Source organism: Microcaecilia unicolor, chromosome 8, assembly GCF_901765095.1.
Source record: "Microcaecilia unicolor chromosome 8, aMicUni1.1, whole genome shotgun sequence".
Taxonomy (NCBI): Eukaryota; Metazoa; Chordata; class Amphibia; order Gymnophiona; family Siphonopidae; genus Microcaecilia; species Microcaecilia unicolor.
In genome coordinates this window covers 59,598,601-59,613,131 of record NC_044038.1, presented here as the reverse complement: position 1 = coordinate 59,613,131, position 14,531 = coordinate 59,598,601, and the positions used below count along the sequence as shown (strand labels likewise).

The window sequence follows — 14,531 nt, the reverse complement described above, 5'->3', positions numbered from 1 at the left end:
GCTTTCAGCCTTGGGTAGTCTGTTATATGTCCAGTAGGTAGGGCCCGAAAAGCAGCTAAAGCCTCCCCAGACAGTGCAGGAGCTAGCCTTATTGTCCATTGCTCCTGCGGCCACCCCGCGGCCACCGCCACCCTCTCAAAAGCCCCCAGATAATCTTCAATATTATCAGCATCAGTCAACTTTCCCCACGGAAGCCAGTTCACCCCCGCATGTCCTACCAGTCCAGCTGGCCCTTCGCCCCGAAAAGTTGCACCACTCTCGCCAGGCCCCGGCACTCTTCCTCCGACTCGCAGGAATTCCTGAAACAGGTCCAAAAGTGGTTGCTGCTGAGCTCCGGAAGCCGCCAACGACTCCTCCATAAGTTTATGCGCCATCTCTTGTTGTTTTTGGAATTGATGCGTCATAAAGGCAAACATCTCTTTCGGATCCATCCTGACCACCTTGACCTTCCACCTGCAAGAAAATGAGAGAAAAAACACCAAGTGTGGTCTTTTCACAATACTCTACGTCTTCACTCCACCCTCTCCCAGCTCCCGATATGCTCACCAGAAGCTGGAGGTTTGCCAGCTTTCGGGTTTAAGCTCCCCAGCTCTCGGGCGTGAATCCCGGTGCCGCCTCCGCGTCCGCTTTCGGCTCACTGGAACCTGGGCTCGATCGATCCCACCACTGCCACCACTTGTCAGCTTGTCTCCAGTCGACCTCTCGAGGTGTTGCCCCCTCCTTGCTCCGCTCCGGGAACCACCTCCGCACCGCTAGTATTCCTCCTAGTTGTTATTCAAACACAGATCAGGCTTCCTCTGCTAGGTTCCCTCTAGCCAGCAGTGAGCCCATCCGTTTCAGGACCGGCCTTCTTTTCCTCAGGTTGAGGCCGTCATCTACTCTTGAGCAGACAAGCATTCACAGTTTTAGGCCAGCAACCAAGCCTATCTGCTCCCTGGCTTCTCTCCAGCCAGGCTACCAAGCCAAAAAGGCCTCCATACGGGTCCTGTTCCTGTCACAGGCACCTCCAGTTCATTTCTCTACCCACTACAGAGTTCTAAAACAAAGTTCAGCTTTCAAGTTCCAATGCTATCCAGTTCCAAACTTTCTCACTGCTGTATGAATTCCCCTAGGTTTAGCAATTTCTTCTCAGCCAAACCTAGAGACCCACCTCCCTCATTTGTCAGCACTCACTCCTGACAACCTCCCGCTTAGGTCTAGAACTCATACAGTGTGTTTTTCAGGACTTACTTTCCTTCAGTTCCCCCCTTTACCACGAGCAAAAGCTGAGATATCCATCTCCTCTGGCCCTCCTCCCTCTTCTCCCACTTGCCAGTCCATATGCTCGGTCCCTCCCTCCCCCAGCAGGTGTTCCTCATTCCCTTCCTCAGACCTCATTTCCCAATCGGCCTCCTCCCCCTGGCTTCTCTGCGAAGGAAAGTCCTCCCCCTCCTGTTTCCTCCTCAACTCAGGCTCCTGGGACTTGTAGTTTCCCCTCTCCTCCCTCCCTCGGCCCTGCTCGGCCTTCTGGGATCGGTAGTTTCTGTAGTCCCCCTCGTTCCCCTTTTCCTCCCTACCTGGAAGAAGGGCACCTTTTCTCCCCTGCCACCTCTGCTTATCAACCCCTTCCTCACAAGTGGCCAAAGATAGGACTGCTATTTAGGCAGTCCAGTTTGGCCACAAAACCTAGCTGGCAAAGGACTGCAGCTAGACAGTTATATCACACGATATAGCCAGTTAGCCGCTATGCACTAAGCATTAATATTTAGTGGAGGTAACTGGCTATCCTGCGTTGAATATTAGCACTTAGCCGGCCAGGAGCTGTTCCTGGCCAGTTCAGTAGGCATATGCCAACTGATATTCAATGCTTTCTAGACCAGTGTTTCCCAAGCCCAGTCCTGGCATACCCCTTGCCAGTCAGGTTTTCAGGATATCCACAATGAATATGCATGAACTTGATTTGCATACACTGCCTCCATTATATGCAAATAACTTTCATGCATATTCATTGTGGATATCCTGAAAATCTGACTGGCAAGGGGTACTCCAGGACCGGGCTTGGGGAAACACTGATCTAGACTGCTTGTCCATTCCAACTGCTCACTTTTATACAATTTCTTCTATCCTGCAAAGATCTATGCTTGCCCCATGCTTTCTCGACTTCAGATACTTTCCTTGTCTCTACCACTTCCACACTTCCATCACTCCTTTTGTAAAGATGGAAAGATTATCCCTGAGTCTGTCCCCTTTTACCTTATTCTATGAACATATTGAGTGAGGTCTCCAAAGCTCACTCCTGGCAGGCATCAGGGGGAGGTGTGCTGTGGGAGTAAACACGCTGAATGACTTTCCTTCTCATCCTGCCCGACCAATCCAGATTAATGGGTTATATCCTCCTACCAGCAGGTAGAGACAGAGAAGAACTCCTATCCAGGCTCAAGTCTCTGGTGTGAGAGGTGTTGTAATCGGGTAGAATAGCCAGTACCTTCAACAGGTGGGAGGGACATCTGAGGTATTGAAAGAAGGGTGTAGGGTAAGAAGGGGGTATCCCTTTCAGGGCCACAAGAATGCGAGTCTCAGTTAACACAACTTCTGAAGGACACATCAGGGTTCTTCTGCTGCTGCCCTCCCTCTCCCCCAAGTAGGGAGAAACCTTTCAAGCAGCTGGGCTGTCCATAGGACATATGGTCACCGTATCTCAGAAAAGATATAGCAGAATTAGAAAATATTCAAAGAAGAGTGACCAAAATGATAAAAGGGATGGAACTCCTCTCATATGAGGAAAGGCTAGAAAGGTTAGGGCTCTTCAGCTGAGGGGAGATATGATTGAGGTCTACAAAATCCTGACTGGTGTAGAACAAGAAGAAGTGAATTGATTTTTTTTTAACTCTTTCAAAAAGTACAAAGACTAGGTGACACTCAATGAAGCTACATAGAAATACTTTTAAAACAAATAGGAGGAAATATTTTTTCACTCAACAAATAGTTAAGTTCTGGAACTTGTTGCCGGAGGATGTAGTAACAACAGTTAGCATATCTGGGTTTAAAAAAAAGTTTGAACAAGTTCTTGGAGGAAACGTCCAGGATCTTGTACTATTGAGACAGACATAGGGAAGCCACTGCTTGCCCTGGGATAGGTAGCATGGAATGTGGGTTTCTGCCAGGTACTTGTGATCTGGATTGGCCACTGTTGAAAACAGGATGGCTAGATGGACCATTGGTCTGACCCAGTATGTTTATTCTTATGTGGTCACTGGGGGCTATCTGGGCCTGCAGAGTAGAGACTACTCCAGAATCTCCCCCCCCCTCCAAAAAAAAAAATATATATATATATTAGCATAAAAAATAAACAGTTGTTTGTTATGGTAGGATATTAGCTTTATCAATAGAATTATTGGCTATCTGACCCAGCTCCACCACTTGTTATACCAGGGACTTGAACCTGGTTAGGATTTCTTCTCTGCCTGCATCTGCTGGTGGAGGGATATAACCCACTCATCTGAACTGGGCTGACAGAATGCAAGGAAAGGAAACTAACAGTAAGCACAAGTTTCACTTTATCTGACAATATTACCCTATGCCAGAGACTGACTAGAGCTGCGGAGTGGAGGAGTAGCCTAATGGTTAGTGCAGCAGGCTTTGATCCTGGCAACCTGGGTTCGATTCCCACTGCAGCTCCTTGTGATCTTGGGCAAGTCTCTTAACCCTCCATTGCCCCAGATGCAAAAACTTAGATTGTGAGCTCCCTAGGGACAGAGAAAGGTAGCGCTATAGAAATGATTAGTAGTTGTAGTTGAAGGGATCATCTTCCCTCCTCTGAAGCACCTCAGCAGCTTCTGGCTCTCCTTTGCTGTTGTTGACTTTTCATTCTTGCCTTCCTTCCTCTCCTTAGATGCCATGACAAAGCACTTGGCTGTAGAGTGGGGCCCCAGCAAGGTGCGTGTAAACAGCCTGGCTCCAGGTCCTATTTCTGGCACGGAGGGGTTCCGCAGGCTTGGTAAGTAAGAGCCCTTTTAGATCTATACACATACGTGTTCAATTGTGTAGGAGGTAGATGGAGGGGCAAACACTGGCTAAGTCAGAGCACCAGCCTTGCTAGCACCAGAGCCTCATTGCAAGCCAGAGAATTCCACTCAGAAATCTAAGGGCTCCTTTTACTAAGGTGCACTAACAGATTTAGCACATACTAATTGTTAGTGCGCACTAAATGCTAAGGAGCCCAACAGAGGGAAGCTCGCTGCTCTCCAAAGCGGAAGAAGTTGTTTTTGGCAACATGGGACGCATATATCCAATCTCTCCCACATAGAGCAAGAAGTTTGATTTTTAAAAAAATCTTTATAAGTTTTTAGAATAATACAATAATAATAATACACATATGTATAAGAAATTAACAAGCTCCATATGGTGTATCCAATTAATCATTTTGAACAGCCTCTAAAGTAAATGTGAAACGAGAGGGACAGTCATCCCCAGGGCGGACCAATGGGAACTGTGTTACGAACCCAGGCATCCAGATGGATGTGCAGAGGTTCAAATTATTATATAGGATCTTTAAATATAAATGTAGGTATGTTTACATACATTTGGTCTCAAAAGTAGGTTGATGTCTGCAAATATTTTTTTTTAATTTTTAGAAGTCTTTATTGAACATTAATAATACAGAACAAAAAGTACTCAGCACAATTCAGCACAGAATGGAACAATTATCCTAACTCTAACACAGAGTACCTTCCTAAACAAGTATTTTGAGTAATTATCCATGCCAATTATATATTTAAGTCACTTCAAAACTTTTTTAATTGTTAAACTTCCAACACAAGGTACCAAACCCTAATCCTACAGTTCCCTCCCTTCTAAACCCAAAGCCACCCCCCTCCCTAACCTTATACCTTTCATCCAACACACGCATTCAAAAATGGTTTCCAAGCCTTTTCCCACACTGGCACTGATTTGTTTTTAATGGCTGTCAGTCTCTCCAACTCATAGATATACCGCACCTTCGTAATCCAATTCACAAGTGAGGGGACCCGCACCGCTTTCCACTGCTGAGCCAAGTTAATGCGGGCAGCATGTAGCGACCCCCTTACCAGGGCCCATTGGCTGGCTGTAAGACCCTCCGGTCTCCGGCCCAGAATGAAAATCATAGTAACATAGTAGATGACGGCAGAAAAAGACCTGCACGGTCCATCTAGTCTGCCCACGATAAACTCATATGTGTATACCTTACCTTGATTTGTACCTGTCTTTTTCAGGGCACAGACTGTATAAGTCTGTCCAGCAGTATTTCCCGCCTCCCAACCACCAGTCCCGCCTCCCATCACTGGCTCCGGCACAGACCCCGTATAAGTCTGCCCTCCCCCATCCTAGCCTCTCAACCACCAACCCCTCTTCCCCCCGAAGAAGATGCCACTGCACAGTTCTTCCCGTCCAGGCCTGAAGCCATGCATGCACACTTTTCCAGTATGCCTGCGCCTTGGGGCATGTCCACCAAATGTGCCCCATTGTTCCCATTCCCCCACAATTTCTCCAGCAATCTTTCGCCACATTAGCATACATGTGGTGTAATCTTATCGGCGTAAGGTACCATCTATAAAATATCTTAATTGCATTTTCCTTCATGGCTACAGCCCGAGCGGATTTCAAAATCGTCCTCTCCAGCCTCTGCCATTCTACTTCTGACAATGTGAAATTTAATTCCTGTTCCCACCGCTTCCGGTGCAAAGTGTATGGCTTAAGACGGGCAGCCAGAAATTCATACAAATAGGTGATCATGCCTCGCGTAGACCTTGTGTCTACACACACCTCTTCTAGGGGGTGAATCTCTCTTTTCATACATTCTACATAGGTTGATCCCTGCAGGAAATGTTGTATTTGTGTATATGCATACCTGTCCTCAGTCCTAAGGCCATAGTCCTCTATTAATCTGTAAAATGGTATTATGTCTGTTCCCACATGCAGCTGCCCACACATATCTACCCCCACTTCAGCCCACCTGCAAAATGTGGTATTCCCCACTCCCGGACCAAACCTCGGGTTATCCACTATGGGCGCCAATCCGGACACAAGGGGCTGACACTCCTCAACATATGGTCCCAGTAGTGGAATGTAACCTGTACTGCAGGAGGGAATTTGTCTATCTGTCCTCTATATTTGCTCGGTAACCACATCAGGTGTCCTAGTGTACGAGACCCGACCATAGCTTGTTCAATGTGCACCCATGTTTTATGGTCTTCCTTCCGGAACCATTCCACCGCTGCTCTCGACTGTGCAGCACAATAGTACCAATACAAGTTGGGGACCCCCAAGCCCCCCTCCCTCCTGCTTTTGTATAGTACTGTTCGCGGTAAACGCGGTCTTTTGTTATTCCAGATAAAACGAATAAGACTGTTCTGCAGTTGCAAATATTTTTTGATATTAAACAACCTTCTGTTCTATGCCAATCAATAATCCACCGCATAATTCTGTTTATTATTTAATTTAGATTTGGCCCCTGTCTTTTCAGTGGTAGCTAAAGGCAAGTTACATTCAGGTACAGTAGTTATTTTCCTGTCCTGGGGGAGCTTACAATCTACATTTGTACCTGAAGCAATGGAGAGTTAAGTGACTTTCCTAAGATCACAGGGAGCTGCAGTAGGATTTGAACCCTAGCTTCCCTGGTTGTCAGCCCAATGGCCTAACCATCACGCTACTCCTCCACTCTATGCAAGTGCCACTACTCTGATTTAAGGTTTATAAATGTGCTAAGTTGCAATTTATAAACCAACTTTTGTTTAATTGTTATCTAAATGATTGAAAAATATGTTCTTTTTAAGACTTTTCTGTACACATTTCCATGAGTTGATAACTTCTAAGTTATCCAGTGGTACACATTGATTTGAGTTTATATTTAGGCGCTCATCTTCAAAGCACATAAACTTACATACAAAGTTACATAAAGGTGTATTTTCAAAGCACATAAACTTACATACAAAGTTACATAAAGGTGTATTTTCAAGGCACTTAAACTTACAAAGTTCCAAAGTATCCTACGGAACTTTGTAAGTCTGAGTGCTTTGAAAATGAGCCTCATGGTAACCTATGCAACTTTGTAAGTCTATGTGCTTTGACAATGAGCCTTTTAATTTAATATTTTCCAAGAAGAGTCATCATGGGAGGTTTTTGTAACATAATTGGATTGCAAAGAAAACTGTTTTATGATTAAACATTTATGAACATGCTAAACTGTAAACAGTTGTGCTGCTGATGTGATGCCAGCTTTCTCTGCCGATGTGATTTATCTAGATTTGCAATTTAATGATTTGCTTTTTCAAGTCCAAGCTCAAGGCAAGTTACATTCGGTACAGTATGTATTTCCCTGCCCAGTTGACTTAAAGATCATAAAGAATGTCTGTTGAGAAAAATGGTTCCCAGGTTCTCAGCCTGCTGCTCTAACCAGTAAGACACACTTCCACTCCTGAGTTCTGTACCTTTATTATCTAATCCACCTACTATGGAGAGAGACATTTTGTTACTAGTCATTTCATTAATGTGCAAATTTAGATCACAGGTAAAAAGTGTGTATACAATGAAGTTGCCGTGCATCTTGGAGTCCTATGCAGGAGACTGTACATTTTTATCTTTTGTTTTCTCTGTCCATCACCAAATTTCACCATCGAAGCCCCATCTGATCACCTAAAAGCTATACTGTATAATGTTAAGAGCATGAGGAGAGACACCAGTTCAGCCTTTGAGCACTAGGAGTAGGCAGTCAGGGAAATCCCACATTATTCTGAATTATTGTATGTTTGCGCCCAACAGTGCCTGAAATAAAACCATATTTATGAGGAGATCCCTTCCCTTCCAAGTATGATAGCTGTATGTATGCTCTGTTTCTGCAGGTGGTCTTAGGGCAGATGCTGATGCCCACATCAGTATGATTCCACTGCAGCGGGCAGGCAATAAAACAGAGATCGCTCACGGCGTCTTGTACCTGGCAAGTCCCCTGGCATCCTATGTGACGGGCACCTCCCTGGTGGTAGATGGAGGGAACTGGCTGACCTCTGCCAACCACTTCTCGGCAATTTTGGGTAGTGCATCTCCCTCTGCTAATCTCTAGATGTTGTGTAACCCTTGCCATCCTCAAGGTTTAGATGCCATGTAGAGGACACTGTACGTTTTCCTCTTCCCATTCTGTCATCCACCTGGCCCTTTGCGGATTAGAAGAGTGATGAGGCTGCTGATGCGGTATATATGAGAGATGCAGCAAATCAGCCCTAACCAAAAATGTTTTTTTGTCTTTTGTAATTAAAGATTTTAAATTAAACCTAATACAAACAGACACCTAGGGGATGGAGCTGAACCATTGGTACTCGCCTGCCAGCTACTTACTTTGTCACTCTGATAAAAGCAAATGAGATGTGCAGTAGAGTAGAAAGGAGACTGTGGGGCCCTTTTAATAAGCATCGTAGGTGCGTCAGTTTTGAACTACCGCCCAGCTACCGCATGGCCCAGGTGGTAATTTCATTTTTTTTATGTGCGTCCACTAAGTGCCGGCACTTGGTGCTAACCAGGCGGTAATCGGCATTACGTAGACCATTACTGCCCAGTTAATGCGTGAGACTTTACCACTAGGTGGCGGTAAGGTCTCGGGCCCAAAATGGACGCGCACCAATTTTTATTTTGCTGCACATCCATTTTTGGCCCAAAGGCTTTTTTTTGCAGGCGTGCTGAAAAATAGACCTGCGCACGTCCAATATATGTGTCTACACTAGTGCAGGCCATTTTTCGGCGCACCTTGATAAAAGGACCCCTGAACTTGGAAACTCTGTGTTTTCCCGGGCTGTGGCTTTCTTCTCTGTCCTGCCTCACAACATTGCACATCAGCTGTGGTCATGTATACTGCTGGATGGGTGCATGGGCTCAGCTGCACGTGATCACATGGAGGCTGGACATGCCCTTTCCTAATGACATTGATGAGAAAAGCTTAATGGTTTATTCGGTATACCACCTTTGTTAATAATATAACAAGGCAGTTTACAATAATATAAACTAAAAGAAAAGGTTGCGGGAACACCATCATCATAAAATAGGACATTATAGAACAGATGGGAAGTAATACACATACAGGTTCAAGCATAAGTAAAATAATAGAAAAAAAACTATTTCTTAAAATAAATAAGCTATAGACTGGCACACATTCTAGATGGGGTTTGGTACAGTCCTTGTAACCATCAACCTCATAGTCTGTCACCAGGTATCCAGTGTGATAGATGATATCTTCATTGCAACAAGCCAAATTTCGACATTCAAATGAATGAACTGGTTAGGGTTTTTTTGTTTTTAATCCTTCAACACCTAAGAAATATATTTTTATTTTTGTTAGATTTGTACCCTGCGCTTTCCCACTCATGGCAGGCTCAATGCAGCTTACATGGGGCAATGGAGGGTTAAGTGACTTGCCCAGAGTCACAAGGAGCTGCTTGTGCCTGAAGTGGGAATCGAACTCAGTTCCCCAGGACCAAAGTCCACCACCCTAACCACTAGGCCACTCCTCCACTCCTCCATCATTGAACTCGGCTAGTTTTAGAACAATTGTACAGGCTATTTTATTACCTTATCTGGGCTACTGTAATTTGCTTTATTCTCTAAATATAAAGTTGAAAAAGAAGCTCACCTTGCTGGAGAACAAATCAGCCAGATTAATATTCAAGCTGGGTAGATACAGTGAAGTAACTCCTCTGCTAAATGAACTACATTGGCGTAACGTGGAGAGTCAAATTTTTTTCAAACTTGCCTAGTTTATAAAGGTCTTTATGGCTTATGCTCAGAATAATAACTCAGTTTTTAACATTATCAGGCAAGGATTTAATTCAAAGAGCAAGGAAAGGCCGTTCTTAAATCTTCCTTCTATGAAATATGTGAACTCATTGTACTCCAAATTTAATTTGCTAATAGGAGATATTAACCTACATTTGGAAACAGTTGAGTCTAATCCGAATGTGTCAGATCTCTGTGCTTATCTTAGAGCACTGAGCTATAATCTGTCATCTCCTAGAGTGAGACTTATAAAGGGCATTAATTAAATTTAATTTCATCATCTAATTTCACTGCAGATGATGATATCTAAGTTGCAGGGAGCCAGTGGACTGAGGTCCTATGGTCTGACCATTTTTTTGTACCATTTTAGAGTATAATAGAAACAACTGAAAAACACACCTCCATCTAAGAAAGTATCTTTTACATCCAGGGAGGCTATAGATCGTGCCGAATTTTGGTCAGGATTTAATGAGAATGTTTTCTCAGAAACTTAAGATGTTATTGATGATTGGTCAAAACTTAGTAATGAGGTTCCGGACGGTATAGCTCCATTAAAATCAAAAGTAAAAATAGTAAGATCCTCTAATAAATGGTTTGATTCTGAATTACTTGGTCTGAAGCAGAAATGTAGAACTCTGGAGAGATGCTGGCAAAAACAACCTACTAAGGATAATAAACATAACTGGAGACTAGTCAAAAAGAATATAAGGCCTTATTGAAATTAAAGAGAAAGGAGTACTACGCAAAATTAGTTAATCGCAAGACAATGGATGGACACAAAGATGTTTAAAATTTTATCTATATTACGAATACAGATACATGTTTATCAATTAAAGATAAAAGACCATCAGCCACTCAGCTGATTATTTCTGTTCCTAAATAACAACTATCAGAAACTTATTTATGAATGATAGTTTAGACCCAGAAATAAGTACAAAAACACTCTTAATTCCCACAGATAAATTGTAGAGGGAATTCTTGCCCATCTCCTGGTCTTTGATAAACATGCTATTTAAGAAATAGTGTGTCTCATACTGTGTTTTGGATTCTTGTCCGCCTTATATCATGAGAACAGAATCAACTATTTTTAAAGTTACTGCTGTGTTGAACTGGTTGCAATCTTCATTAGAAATAGGGAAATTTCCTTCTTGTTTGGGAGAGATTATTATCACTCCAATTATTATTAAGAACACCAAAGACCCCAGTCATTTATTAAGCAATTATAGACCTATTGTATTGATCCCACTATTCTGTAAGTTGATGGAGGGAGTGGTGACTTTTCAGCTTGCTGAATATCTGGACCAACACAATATACTACATCCTACTCAGTCTGGATTCAGGTTAAGCTTTAGCACTAACACAATTATTGGCTCACTTCTTGATAATATTCGTAGACTACTGTTGGAAGGCAAGAAGGCCTTGGTGCTGCAGTTTGATCTTTCCAGTGCATTCGACCTGGTTGATCATGATACTCTTCTTCAAATCTTGGACAGTATAGGTATAACTGGAAACTTGTATAGATGGTTCTAGGGGTTTTTAAAGGATCAAACTTCAGTTAGACTGGACGGAGATCTGTTGGATAGATGGAGTAACTCTAGTGGGGTTCCTCAGAGTTCTCCACTCTCCCATGCTTTTTAATATTTACCTATTCTTTGGTTTCATTTTATACAGATGTACTTCATGTTGTTGTCAATACCTTAGAAGCATGGATGAAAAATCATAAATTGAAATTAAATTCAGAGAAGACTAAATTTTTACTAGTTAGCCATTCTCCTGATACAGATGAGAAAAGTATTATGATAAATCAGATATTTATACCAATTTTCTTCCCACATTAAGGTATTGGGAATTTGAATAGATAATAGGTTATCCTTGGATCATCAGATTTGCAAACTCACTCAAATTATTCTTCATAATGCGTAATTTGCGAAGAATTCAAAAGTATTTTGATCAGGATCAATTTCATATAATGGTAGTCTTTGGTTTTAAACTCAGTAGACTACAGCAATATCATTTACTTAGGAGTTGCTAAAAAATCTTCTGAAGAGACTTAATATCATTCAAAATGTAGCATTGCGATTGATTTTTTTTTTCACTGAAAAAATGTGACAGTGACAATTGCATTGGTTTCCAGTTCATGCAAGGGTATTATATAAATTTTTCTGCTTTATATATGATACTTCATGGTTTAGCTCCATCTTAGCTTTTGAACCACATAGTCTTTATGCAAAAAAATCTAGAGCTATGAGAACTTTCTTTTCACATTTCCATCTTTAAAGAATATATAGAGAACTAGGTTTTAGATAATCTTATATCAGGCAGCTCATTTAGAGAAAGAAATTCAAACTATGTTGATATCGGTGACAAGTTATACTCAATTGTGTAGGCAGATTAAAACTTACCTATTTAAAAAATTTGTCCTGAATTATAGTGATCAATGGATCGATCCATTTTAATTCTTTTTATCTTACTTTAAAGATTGTATTTCCAGGTAATATCCTGCTTCTTTAATCATGTAATCCGCATTGAACTGCAAGGTATATGGCAGAATATAAATCTATTGTTAATGTTAACTGTAAATTGATCTAGGAAAGTTCATTTATTTTTCAATGCATTGACACTTGGAATAGTATTCCAATTCAGTTATGTTGGTTGTTCATCCTATATTATATTTAGGAAAAGGTCTTAAAACTTGTTTTCAAGGCAAAGGTTGGATTAAATTTTAATGCATAATGTAATTTTATTAGTGTGGTAGATAGTAACAATAATGTATTAGACAGTTTCTGCTCTTTTTAATTTGTAAATCCTTGTATGGGAAGTTCTTACTAATTTGTAATCCACCTAGAAGCTTTACATTAAAGAGTGGAATATAAATCTGCTAATACAATTTCCAAGGAAAGAACTCTGGAAGTGGGATAAAGTTGGGTGTTAGCTGAGCATTGTGCCAGGAAGGATGTGGGCTAGTGTGGTAGCTTCAGGAAGGGTATTAAAGGGATAGCAACTTGGAGATGTGAGTGGTGTCATGTGGGTTCCCCTTTGCAAATCTCTTTAGTTAATAATACCTTTCTAGCAACTGCATCAATTAGTAACACAAAGGTATGGCATGAAGCTTTATAAATAGATAAGTTCATCCAGTAATTCTGAATCAGATAATTCTAACAGTGATCACATACTGTGACTGTAATTGCTCTGATTGGAAGGGCTAAAAATAAAGTCTTTGATATCTTTCTCTGAGTGTATCTTTATTTCTGTTACGTACCTTCCCACTATTCCAGAACCTGTGGGATAGTTGTCCATCAACCAGCAGATGGAGATAGAAAATGCTGAGGCACTGGACTGGATGCCAAGAGAGAGATGTCTAGGCTCAGTTTTCAGTTTTCTATCTCCAGCAGGTGAATGGACACACTTTTCAGTCTGTGGTTCTGAGTAATTTGCTTCTGGTTAAGTTGGTCAACTGTTCCCTATTTGAGCTTTGCAGGTGGCTTGAGTCTTCAGATCCCCCTGCCTCTGGTGCCCTGTGAATTTATTTCTTCCCTCCTTTCACCTCTTCCTCTTTTCACCTCTCCCTGTGTTTCCTCTGGTGCTCTCCTTTTTTCAGCACAACAAACTTTTTTTAAATTTAAAAAAAAAAAAAAGGAGAAGAAAAGAGGTTTGTTGGAGAGCATGGGACAGAATATCAGTCCTGAGCCTTTCTCATCTGTAATAAGACTTATGGAGCCTGAAATCTTGGGGGAAGCAGCTGGCAGTGGTAAGGCTGACTAAAGTTTGGCTCAGAACCACTTGGAGGGCAGCAAGTTCTACTTGGTGCAAGGGAGGGATCCTGACTCACTGCTTGGGACATGTCCTGTGTTTGTGACAGTCGAGGTGAATGGTGACTCCTGCAGAGGCAGTTAAGTGGTGTTCCCACTTTGAGACTTGCCAGCCGGTATTGGGGAGTTGCAGTGCGTGCAAGCTGGGAATCCCACAGGATGCAGAGGAAAATAGTCGGCGGCCCCACATCTTTGGATTTGGCGCAGCATCCGAATATACTGTGGTCTTCAGGCTTTCTGGCAGGGCCGGTGCACAGTTTGATGCAGGAGAGCGTGAGAATGGGTGCCATTTTGTTGGGGCCTGCTGGCACTGAAGAGCAGCCTCTGTCTGATCATGCACAGCCACCATTTTACAGCCTCAGGGCCTGACAGCATTCAGCTGCATCGGGATCTTTTTTCCTCTGGAGTTTATATTTCTCTTACACCAGGCATATTTACTGAAGCAGGAATAGTCAGAGTTGCTGCAAAGTGCTTCAGTTTCTTGCCTCGCTGCCCTTCTAGCTCCTAAGAGATCGCGTTTAGACCTCAAAGGGTAGGCAGATGAGGCTATCTCTGCTTCTTCCTCCTTATTTGATGTGGCCTTGGTCTATCCAGAGGAGCCATTGTTGAATGAGCCATTAGAGGAGGGAGAGGAGGAGGATGATCTAAAAGTACTGAGGTTGTTTCATAAGGAGCTCAGCACTCGTATTTCTGAGGCATTGACAGTGCTTTCTATTGAGAAGCCTTCTGCTTTGGCATCAGACGTTCCATCTTTGTTGAACATGAGAGTGCTTAGAGGTCCTTCTTAGACCTCCTGATGCATCCAGACATTCAGGACTTGATTACAGCAGGGGTTAAGAGAGGGAAGAGTCATGGTTCGTTTCTACCCATTAGTTCTGGTGGAGAAAGATAAATTACAGCTTCCCGGGGTGGTGACTAAGAAGACCACCTTGCCAGTTGAAGGGGGCA

General features: G+C 42.6%; 1 protein-coding gene across 4 annotated transcripts in view; it reads left to right on the top strand.

The window, feature by feature from the left end:
* DECR2 (2,4-dienoyl-CoA reductase 2) overlaps positions 1–8,472 on the top strand; it is a 43,610-nt gene extending 35,138 nt beyond the window's left edge. For all 4 annotated transcript variants that reach the window (XM_030211759.1, XM_030211760.1, XM_030211762.1 and 1 more), the window contains 2 exons: positions 3,872–3,976; positions 7,857–8,472. In XM_030211759.1, coding sequence (XP_030067619.1) covers positions 3,872–3,976; positions 7,857–8,074 — 323 coding nt within the window. In that variant the 3' untranslated portion in view covers positions 8,075–8,472. The remainder of the gene's footprint in view (positions 1–3,871; positions 3,977–7,856) is intronic.
* Positions 8,473–14,531: the final 6,059 nt, after the last annotated feature.